Source organism: Camellia sinensis, chromosome 9, assembly GCF_055761805.1.
Source record: "Camellia sinensis isolate YWXY chromosome 9, ASM5576180v1, whole genome shotgun sequence".
NCBI classification, from domain to species: Eukaryota; Viridiplantae; Streptophyta; class Magnoliopsida; order Ericales; family Theaceae; genus Camellia; species Camellia sinensis.
Window position 1 is genome coordinate 30,650,978 of NC_138969.1, and position 11,575 is coordinate 30,662,552.

An 11,575-nucleotide genomic window follows, 5' to 3' on the forward strand; every position below is an offset into this window, starting at 1 on the left:
TTTCCTTCTCATTTTTTATGGTGAAAATCCATGTACTTTTAATCTCCTATGATAGGGGTGAGCATGGTTCGGATTGGGATAAAACTAGGACCAATCCGTTATCTACGGTTTCTGAAAAATTAAAACCAATCCAATCCGTTTAAATCGTGGAACCAATCCGAACTAATCCATTTAAATACGGATTTGATCGGTTTATGACCACGGATTCACATAATTAAATAACAAAAACATATATATAACACTTTAATTTCATAAAAACATAAACATATCACTATATTAGTTCCACAATAGCAACATGTCTTTCTATAATAGCATCATACTATTAGAATTTACGCAATCATAATAAAACTAGTTTTACCATACGTATTTAAACCATTACTAATTAAAACTAAAAAATAACAAACAAAAGTAATAAAAGAAAATACTATGTGAATTTATGTTTGAGTTTAGGTTTTATATGGAATAAGAGAAGATACTATGCAGGAGAGTGTATAATAAAAATATAAACTATTTGTATACGGTCCGGATCGGTTCCAATCCGGAACCGTAGGGTTCAATCCGAACCAATCCGTGGACTACGAATTTTTAATTCTTTAATCCGGAACCGAATCACGGATTCAAAAAAATCAATCCAAACCTATCGGATTAGACTGAATTGGATCGGATTACGGATTTCATAGATTCCTTACTCAGTCCTATTATATGATATTGGATTTTTATTGTAAACTTTTTTGTCATTTCCATGCGATTTTTTCAGTATTTTTGACGTGGGCTTAAGTGACCAAGATAGGTGTGGCCGAACACTTAGATAATTAGAGTAAGAAGCCTTGGCCTGAAAAGCATTCTAAAGACCATGCAGAGGTGTTGTCTTAGCCCAAACAATATCTTGGTCGGGCAAGGACCAAGTTCTGGGCCCGATTAGTGAAGATGCTCGAACTGGGCAAGGTTGAGCTTAAGCATCGGAGGGGCTTCCAATCAAATCCCAACCGGTTAGTTCCAATATTTTTGGTCTTACAAGTTACTTTCGGAAAGCTTAGAAGTGAGAGTTCAAGACACTCTACAATATAAGGCCTCATTTGAAAATAGGTTATTTTAGTAATTTTTAATTTTTTTACGAAAATATATGTAGAAAAATAAAAAGAGTAATGTGATAACTTATACTGACTTTTGACTAAAACTGAAGGTTGCAAAACGAGATCTAAGTGTAAAAATCATCCTGCATAATTTTCACGTTCAATTGCACAATAAGTGTACCATTTACATTCAGCAACTGCTAAACAAATTTTTTTCATTTATCAAACTATTTTTATATTAAATATCAAATTACAAACACATACACTCATCACTAATACATATTATATTATGTACAAAAAAAACCGTGTCAGAGGTTGAGAAGCTTGTCTGAATTTTTCCCTGTGCAAATTTTCTATATTAATAAGGCAGTCTATTTGATTGACTAGAAAATGTCACACTCACACAGCCCTGCATGGAGGTCAATTTTAACCTAATTTGGATCCATCTTACACCTCAAGTTTCTTGACTTCTTCCTTGGAATGGGATGTCTCAACCAAGTCTAAATAAACCCATTGTTAACTTCATTCTCGGCACCAATCACTTGTCTTGTTTTCACACATATGATTCAAACTTTTTTGTTTCATCGTCTAATCCATCAATAGGAGATTGATTATATGAATTTGAATAATTATACTCCAACAACTCAACAATTGCCATAAAAAATAATTTATAATAAAAAAATAACTTCAAAAAATAACTCAAACCGAACAACTACTAGAATAACCTCATAATAGGAGAGAATTAATCAATTTTTGCCTTTGACAACGATTACCCCTGGATAGAAATATACAAGAGTGGCCAATTTAATTAGTCTAATGGCCAAAGTCTTGTAATTGTCTCGAATTTTGTGAAAAGAGTAATGTTATACAAATAAAAAAAATTATACTTAAAATCAACAAAAAATGATGTGACAAGTCTAGATTTTATCATTTTAACGTAGAAGGCAATTCAAAGTTTTTAAAAAAAAATGAAAATAAAAGAAGAAGTCACTATCACATCATTTTAATTGAAATTAATAATAACGTGACATGTGTTTGCTTCGAAAATGCTATTTTCCAAATTTTTTGGTCAAATTTACTCAAAACTTTGATATGGCAGTAGCGTATTTTTATAAATAAAATGAATCTTGATAAGTTTCAAGTTTTAAATTAATAGACTCACAACCCAACATATATTATATATATTTTGTGTTTACTAGTTTTGATTATGTTATCATAAAATAGAAAACCAATCAAATTGACTTATACTTTTATAGACGTTATTGTCACATCATCTTAATAAATAAATAAATAAATAATAGGTATGAAATTCTCTTAACAAATGATTTTTGTTGTTTGAAAATCAACTTTCATCCCCCATATCAAGGAGAATTGGATGGGCAAGCAATGGTTGTGTTGCTTTTGGCAGCTCATGCCATGATTCAATGAAATGGAAAGCATATTATTCAAACAAATACAACAAATGAATTTTTTTTCTCACAAACAATAAGGTTGAAAAGCAATTGGGTCAATCATTTAGGGTATTTTGGTGTTTTGTGCGACTAATTTCTTTGTTTTTATTTATTTTTTGGTGTCTTTACTTTAGACAGCATACATAAAATATATTTATACTAAAAAAATATTTCAGTTGGTTTTAACTTGTTGTATAATGTTTTTTTATTTTAAAATTATCTTAAAAAAATAATTCTTTTATGGTTTAAATTAATTTGTTTTAATTAACTATAAAGAGCAACTATATAAACCAAGTTAACCATCATTTCCACAATCTTCAACCTTTAGTTTCAAAGCTTAAATGTTTCAAAACTCCATGGTAGTTTTAAATTGCATACGTTATTCAATGTCATTGGTAACAATGTTCAACAGCATCCAAAATCACATATTTATGTTAATCAAACATATATAATGTGGGTTTTACACAAACATGTGATCTCAGAGTAATTTTAATATTCACAGTCAAAGTGACAATGTCAAAATTGTAATTTCACATGCTACACTTTAAAATTTCATTGGTTAGCAATATTGTTCTAAGAGCATATATCTCCATCAAAGTAATCAAATTAGTTAAATTTTAACTAAAAGTCTATATTTTTATTTTAGCTAACCATCTTTTCAAATACATTTTTCAACAAATTCTCTATTTTTTACTCTATTCTATTTTTATTTTATTTTTTCCAATTCCAAATTTAATATTTAAGAGAGAATTAAAATAATGAATGATCACATTTGTTTAGGATAATGATATATAAATAAAATACTGGATAAATTACATTCACATCGCTTAAAATTTGAAAAAAATATAATAAATTTCACAAGTTTGCATATTATATTAGATTCCTTTAAATTTTTAATTTACATAACACTTAACCCATTTTTCTCCATAATTTGTCAATTTTACGAATAAAAAAGTGATCGTTATCATCTTTTTTATATTAAAATGTATATTTTATTTTTATTTATTTTTGAGTCTTAACACTACTTACATTTGTTCCAATCCCTTTAAATTTACAAATAAAGATATTGATTTAATTATCTCAAAATGTATGATTTGTTATATCCAAATTTAAGGAATGTCAATGTAATTTATCTTAACAAAAAAAAAATATATGTTGAATTTATACACAAAATGATGTGACACGTTATACTCTCTTCATCTCAATTTAAAATATAAATTATTTTAACTTATATCTTCAAAAATAACACAATTTTATCATTTTAATTTATTTAATAAAAATTTTAATTTGTTTATAAATAATTTTTCTTAATTTATCAAATTATATTTTATCTCGTATATTACAATTGCATTAGTTTAACGATTTTATCACTCATATTTATTATTAATATAGTAATAATTAATAAAATAATAAATATAATATAATATATTAAATATTTTATTACCTAAAATTATTTGTTGACTCCTCTTTCGTAACTACATGTAACTTGTGATTTGATATTCACCTAAAATAGCCAGCCATGAATTGAGTTTGATAGAGTGTATTTCTATAATTTTGTATTATATATAAAATAATCAAGAAAAGACTCTAATGAGCTTGATAATGATACTCTAATGATACAAAAGTCATTTTGGTACATTCAGACTGTTGAATTAAAACCCTCTCAGTCGACTTGACACAAATGTCATTTTCGAACCTCGTGACATTTCCATTTTTTGACAAATCAAGTTATTACGGCAGCACAATAATTTTTCCATGGTCACACTTGGAGCAAACAAAAGAAGTCTGAACTGCATTGAGTTCATACTTGGGCTGTTTATGCACTTTACGATACAGGTAAAATCCATGATATTTGGTAATTAATTAGCACATGTTTCAAATGAGGAAGTCTAAAGCTACTGAAGAGAATGAGTTTGTGGAGTTGAGATAGAAAGAGTCATGGTGTATGATACTTTTATTAAAGCAGAATTTGAGTATGGTAAAATATGATTAACTTTTATTTCTGGAGATGTTGTTTCTCTTACCCAAACCCGTGCCATGAAAAACTAATGACATAAGAAATTTTCAACATATCACAAAATTTCTGTTATTGAAAATCCATACTTTTCTAAAGTCGAAATTCTAATATTCCTCTTTGGGGTAAATACTTTTATGCACAACTCTTCTAGTTGATCTATACCATACTCTATTCTCGTAAGATGATACACAATGGCTAACAGGCTGCCAAGTGTTACATCATAGACGCGTTTGGGAATATAAATAATTGTAACCATATACATATATAAAATAACAACAACGGAGTTCCATTAGGCTCTATTTGTAATCTCTCTATTTCTCGATAATTAAAGCCCAAAGATGTATGAATTGTCCCATACCTGACTCTAACCAAGTAGACAAACAACTCTGCATCTTTTTTTATACCTCGTCGTTAAGTCAAGCAGCCCTTTCAAAGAGTCATGGCTCTTGTTTAAAAAAAGTGGAGGGAAACATGTCTTGCAAAAGCCCATAGTCATCAGGATGTTGAAGCTGCTGATGATGAAGTGGAGTTAAATTGCTACTTTGGGGGTAAAAAGAGCTCATGCCACCATGGTTGTACATTGGAGCCATTTGAACTATAAATTCTTGAGGAAAGCCTGTCCCGGCCATTAATGGTGGTGTCATTGTTAGCATAGAAGGCGGCAACATTACGCCTGCAGCATTTCCTCTAAGCGTTGCCGGTATCTGATGGTTATGTTGGCCTTCGTAGGTTGTTATCACAGTCGATGGATCTTGAAATGACCTTTCTACACGCTTCTTTACTGTGCACTTCTGAGTAGTGCACCGATAGTAGCTCCTGTATCAATGGAAATCAAAGTGGTCCTCAATACAAAGCCTTTTTAGAGTAGAAAAGACAACTTTTTTATCTTCCATTTCATTATTAAGAATACACACAAGGAAAGAAAGAAAGAAAGAAATAGAATCACACAACAATGCTTTCTAGGTATGTACCCAGGAAGAAACAAAAAAAAAAAATTCAGTAAAATGTTTAGAATTTGAATTTATGATGCAGGTTTAAAATTAGTGTAGTGTAGGTTACATCCAAAATGAATATGATCAACGTAGTTCAATTTCTGAACACTATGTAGCGGCGTTGTTTATGGGGGTACTCATATGCAGCATTTTTTTTGGTTGAATAGCAAGAAAAGTAGGAAAAGAAAATAACGAATCATGGAACTAGTTTCATTTCTTTTCTGTGTTTTGACAATCAATTAACCATGGGCACAAACGAAAACATGATCACCAACATATTTTTTGAATTAATCAAAAAAAGACTATTTCTTGTTTGAGTATTTTTTTCTAAGTATGCAATATTATTGTTTCTGAGCATTTTGTTTTGTTTGAATGGTGAGAAAATGTAGGAAAATAAAAGAAAACAACAGAAAAATTCTTGGTACATACTAGTTTCATCTCTGTTCATGTGTTTTGGCAATCAATTAACAATGAGCAGAAACTGAAAAACATGATCATGATTTCAAAACCTAGCAATTTTTTTTATTAATCAAGGGACCATTTCTTGGACAATTACTTAATTATAAGTAGAAAAATGAGGAACACACCTTGGAAAAGGGCTATTCTTGACCGCCTTTTGCCCATATTTTCTCCATCTATATCCATCTTCCAGATGATCAACTTCACTCTTTGTCATGAAAGCGAACCGCGGTTCTCTCTTAATTTTTTCTATCTTCTTCTTCGATTTGTTCCTGTTAATCCATATATTAGGTCAGACTTTTCTACATAACCAAACAATATCAAAAGCTACATGTATTCCCATGAATTCACAAATAATAACACCAAAGTTTTAGTTCTTTTATTTACAAAAAAATCAAATCATGTAATTTTGTGATCGGTTTCTGTGTATTCGTAGACTTTTTCGAAAAGTTTTAACCTACACTTTCTTAGAGCTCTCTCCTCCTCCATCTTCCACCTCTTTTTGTAGTCGGTCTTTCTTACTCTTGCTAGTGTCTTCGTCCCCACCGGCCTCAGTAGACGAGGAAGAGATCGAAGAGTTTGGTGTAACCGCAGTTTCACCAACACCAACCACCGTGTCTCCACCATCCATCACCAGCGGCTTTTGCTCCTCTTTGACTACAGAAAATAGTTGCGATGATGGAGGTGACAAGCCAAAGGCGGTTTCGATTGTGTTGTAGTCTGTAGATCCATGTAAAGACTCAGTAAAGCTCATGTGTGAAGAGCCTAAACCATGTAGATCTTGAGATGGTGAATTATAGAGGGAAGAGTTAGTACTGGTAGAGAATGAGAAGGCAGTTGCACCGGTGGCGTAGCGATCATCATGGAATGGGTCATGGTAGTAGAAGCCTCCTGGTTCATCAGACATTGAAGAAGAAGAAAAAGAAGAGAGGAGAGGAGGAAGGAGAAGAAGAAGAAGAAGTAGAAGATAGGTTTGACTCTAAGGTCACTTTGTATAAGCTTTGACAGAGAGATTGAGTAAAGGTCTATTTGTCTTCTTTTATGGAGAGAGAGAGAGAATTAAACTACTGTATGACATGATGAAAATAATGAAACTGTAAAGATATGTGTACAGAATTTGAACATCAAAATATAATTATGAAAGTAATTATAAATAATTGATAAATTTTACCTACATTAATTATTAAAATTATAAATTATTTCATGAGTGTAATATTTTTTTTTTTATTTTACCACTGTTGCATAATTTTTTCATAAATTTAACCGTTGTATGATGGGCTTACATCTTGTTGAATATACTGATTCAGCTTAAGTGTCATTAATATTCAGCAAGTATGTTACATAAGATCGTATGATAATATGTTAAAAAGATACTATTATTTTTATATAGATTTATAATTTACATTTTTTAGTTTAGATGAAAGCGGCTAACTCACGTTATAAACAAGGTTTGACAGCTTTCATGCCATTGTGAGATTAAATAATTATGTTTTGAAACATGAATTGTAAACCAAAACCAAAATTTATATAAAAAAAAAAAAAAAAAAACACGATTAGAATAATGTAACAACAAAATGAATATACACAAATTTGTTACATCATTTTATATTTTCTTTTTGTTTATGTATCATTACTAATGTATATTTTTTTATAAAAGAAATTGCTAAACAACCAAATTTTTTTTACATAATTTGTGTGGAAATTTTCTCTTTTTGAATACTTCAAAATAGATCATTTAGCTGTAATTACTTCAAAATAGATAACCAATATCTGTCATAATTTCAAAACTGTCATTGTCGAAATGAAAATTTATGAACGTATGTTAAATTTCAACAATAAAATTTGTATTTATAATGATGTGAATTTAAGTCATTTAAATTGATAAGTTGTTGAATATATAATTTAAAATTTCCTGCTTAAACAATTTTTTGTACTTTAAAAATTTATGTTATTTTGTGAAACTTTTTAATTTTTTGCTTTTTGAGCTCGAAAAGTTACTTTTTTGGAAGTTAGCTTTTATTTTTGAATTGAGAAATTTTTTTGCCAAGCATTATCTCATTTTGAATAACTTCTTTATTGGCTTTTTAATTGACTTTTAACTTTCAACGTGCACTTTTTTGCAATTAATATTCAACTTTATACATTTTTGTAGGCTTTTAGCTTGTGTGTTTTATTTTATATTAGGGGTGAGTAAACATCCACTTGATTCGTTAAAATTAAATGATTGAAATTAATTATTTACAAAATAAATTGTTTTAATAATTTGAGCGGACAAATGTGGATGTATTTTCTCAATCCGTTGAAGTTCGAACGGATGACTGATGGGAGACCTATCCAACCCAATCCACCAACAATCCTAAGAAAATAAAATTATGATTTAATGTTGTGTGTTAAGAAATATTTTATTTAGTAATTATATTTGCTATTTATGAAATATAAAAGTTGGGCTTTCTTTTTCTTACAAAAAATGAATAATCAAAAAATTTGAGTGTACAATAATAAAGGATTACTGGAATAGTTTGAAAAAAAGGTCCAAAATAATAAAGCCTAAACCGCCAAATCAACCCGCATCCACCCTCCAACTTGCATGGCCCGCTCAATCCGCATTTGCTAACTAAGCAGATTGATATGAATTGAACTTTTCTAATCCGTCTAAGTTTAGATGGATAACGAATGAGAGGGGACCTAGCCCAACTCAATCCACAAACAACCCTACTTTATATATTTAAAAAAACTAAACTAAAACTAGCAAAAAAAATCCAAAAAGAAATTATGGCTTAGTTTGGTTAAGTTTTCATTAAAAAAAATATTAAAAAATTGAAATTTTTGCAAAAACTATTTTGCTAATAAAAAAATCAAAAAATGAATATTTTCATAAAATTTTCTATATTTTGGGAACGAAAATAATTTTTAAAAATTTAAAAATAATTTTTTATGCCAATTTTTGTTTAACTATTTTGAAATTTTTTTTAAAAAATTTAGAAACATATTCTAAAAATTCAACTAAACAGAGCTTGAAATTTTACTCAGAAAAACTTATATAATAACATTCACAACTAAAATATTCACACATTATTCTTATAAATTAAATTTAAAATTTTTTGTTAGTACTTAAAACTCGTTATAGTTTGAAAGCTTGAGTTGAAAAGTGTGATTTAAAGCCTAATATTGAGCTCTAAAAGACGCTTTCGTTGATAAGTCAAACCGACGACCAAACAGCAAAGGGAAACCGTCAGGTTTCAAACTCGACCAAATAGGGGCTTACACGTGTCCCCAGCTGGCACCGGCATTTGACCGTAGCCCACACACGTGCTCGGCACGTGGGAGATGCCCTGTGGTTCTTTTTTTTTTTTTTTCTTTTGGGTTATTATGCCCTGTGGTTTATCATCTCAGTTTGGTTGTACATCGGGGTCCACATTGTGGGGCCACGTCAGCATTTCTTTTCCCAAAAATTATTATTGAGTGAGACAAATTTTGGTATCATTCAAGGAAGTGATCATAAATCATGAATCATGATGATGGTCAAATAGTCAAGAGAGTATGGGGTTCAATTTTTATATTTGTTCACGTGCTTGAAATTAGAAATTTGATTCTTTGTATTGCTTGTTTTTGAAAAAATTTCATAAAGGTAATAATAATTTGTACAAGTTGCAATACCTATGCATCTATAATTTATTTTTTTTACTTTTTTCTTTTCTATAAATGAAAAATGAGCTATTTTAAACCTAACCAAACAAGTTATTCATTTGAAATATTTTAATACAACTCGTGAATTTAATAATGGTTGAATTTAATTGAATACGACTTTAACAAATGAACTCAATCAATCTTTATTTTATTACTTTTTTTCAATAAATAAGTGGTGATGGTGAATGTAATAGTAATGGAATATGACGTAGATGGTAGTGGTTGTGGGGTGGCAAAAGTAGAGGCAGAGTGGTGATGATATTGGTGATGGTAGAGAAATGATACTGATAGAGGACGAGTTGGAGATGGAAGGCAGTGATAGCAATAGTGTGGTGGTAATGGTGGAGTAGTGAAGGAGGTAGTGGAGTAATGATGCCAGGGGTGGGGGTGGGGGTGGGGCCGTGGATTAGTAGTTTCACAAAGAACTGAAACAATTTGTTTTTTATTTTTTTATTTTTATTTTTGCTCATCCGAAAAGGATAGGAGTGGATAGCTATAAATTAAAAAAGTAGTAAAAAATTCAATTAATGAATAGAAGAGAAGTAAAATGACTTTGATCCGTGACAATTGTCTACTTAATTACTCATCAAATTTTACATGGATAGCCATTTTAACTAGCAAAAGCACAGTAAAAAGTGTACTTTCTATTTTAGCTAGTTACTATTCGTAATGAATCTTCCAAAAATTATTTTTATTTTAGTTAATTGATTTCAACAACTATTCTTTCTTTTTTACTTCTTCTTTTTTTTTCCTTTTTTTTTTTTTTTTTGGACAATGTACACACTCTTCAAGAAGAAAGAGAAAAAAATAGGAAACAAAAAAAGTAAGATGAAAAAATAAATTAGTATTTTATTTTTAGCTTTAATCAACGGAGTGACAAAATAGCTAAAAGAGATGGTCAAAATGACTAAGGAATCTATTTAGGTATCATGTTGGAGATGCCTTACATGTCATTTCATCTAGCAAATAAGTTTTCGTTTCTTTTTTTATTTTTTAATTTTTTTACAAGCCTAAAAGCATGATTTTTAGTTGCTATTCAAATGACATACAGTTCACAGCAAACCCTCATTGAGTCAACAAAAAACAAAATGAGACATTTTCTCTAATAGGATAGTGAATTGAGCAATTCAAACTACTTTTCATAGTGCTTGGTAAGTTTTCTCACATCCCAAAGATTAGAAAACGGAGAGAGGACAAGATTTGCTTTCTTCGTCATGCTTGATTAAATGAATTAAATAACTTTAGTATGCATATATGTTGCTTTTCAATTTATTAAACATAACAAGAATAAAATACTTTAATATATGTATATACATATATTATTTTTTTACTTCTCTATCTCTCATTTTTAGTCTTCTTAACTTTCATTACTCATTAATTTTTGTCCTTTACATACTATTACATCTCTCTTATCAGTATCATCTCCTTCTTAAGACGACAAATTACTTGTCACTTTTCTGCACATGCTTGGCCCCTTTGTCTTGACTTAATTTTTCTTGATCTATCTTCGTCCTGACAAGAAATAGTACAAGAACAAGACATTAGAAACTTAGCCCCATTCTATCTGATTGCCATTCCTAGTTAATTTAATTCAATCTACTTACTTTCCACAGCATCTATCTTCTCAAATTGTTACGATACATTTAGATATTGGTTTTTGAAGAAGAAAACAAAAAAGATAAGAAAAGAAGATAAAGTAAAAGATGTGTTTTATTTTTCTTTTTGGTGGAGTCATGAAAATAAGAACAAAATTAATAAATATTAGCAAGAAAGCATTTTTTTTTTTTTCGTTTAGTTACTCGTGTAAATAAATATGTTTTAACTTATTTCATTCAAAGTTTTATTTCCCTATCAAAATTAGACATTCTTGTACCAATTAAACGAAATTCGGGGAGA

At 29.5% G+C, this 11,575-nt stretch overlaps 1 protein-coding gene across 1 annotated transcript; it reads right to left on the reverse strand.

Moving 5' to 3' along the window:
- Positions 1-4,627: 4,627 nt before the first annotated feature.
- On the reverse strand, positions 4,628-7,118 carry LOC114299830 (WRKY transcription factor 71). Its single transcript, XM_028244661.2, has 3 exons — positions 6,454-7,118; positions 6,121-6,264; positions 4,628-5,357 (listed from the first exon to the last, which is right to left on the reverse strand). The coding sequence occupies exons 1-3, from the start codon at positions 6,897-6,899 to the stop codon at positions 4,979-4,981; spliced, it is 969 nt and encodes a 322-aa protein (XP_028100462.2). The 5' UTR covers positions 6,900-7,118; the 3' UTR covers positions 4,628-4,978.
- Positions 7,119-11,575: the final 4,457 nt, after the last annotated feature.

Bases quoted from the DNA above. Each gene is read 5' to 3' on its own strand.
- LOC114299830 (XM_028244661.2), bottom strand. From the start codon at position 6,899: ATGTCTGATGAACCAGGAGGCTTCTACTACCATGACCCATTCCATGAT. The intron at 6,265-6,453 runs GTAGGTTAAAAC...ATGGATTAACAG, and splicing joins GGAGAGAGCTCTAAGAAAGT to GAACAAATCGAAGAAGAAGA. The intron at 5,358-6,120 runs GTGTGTTCCTCA...CCATTGATACAG, and splicing joins AAGAATAGCCCTTTTCCAAG to GAGCTACTATCGGTGCACTA.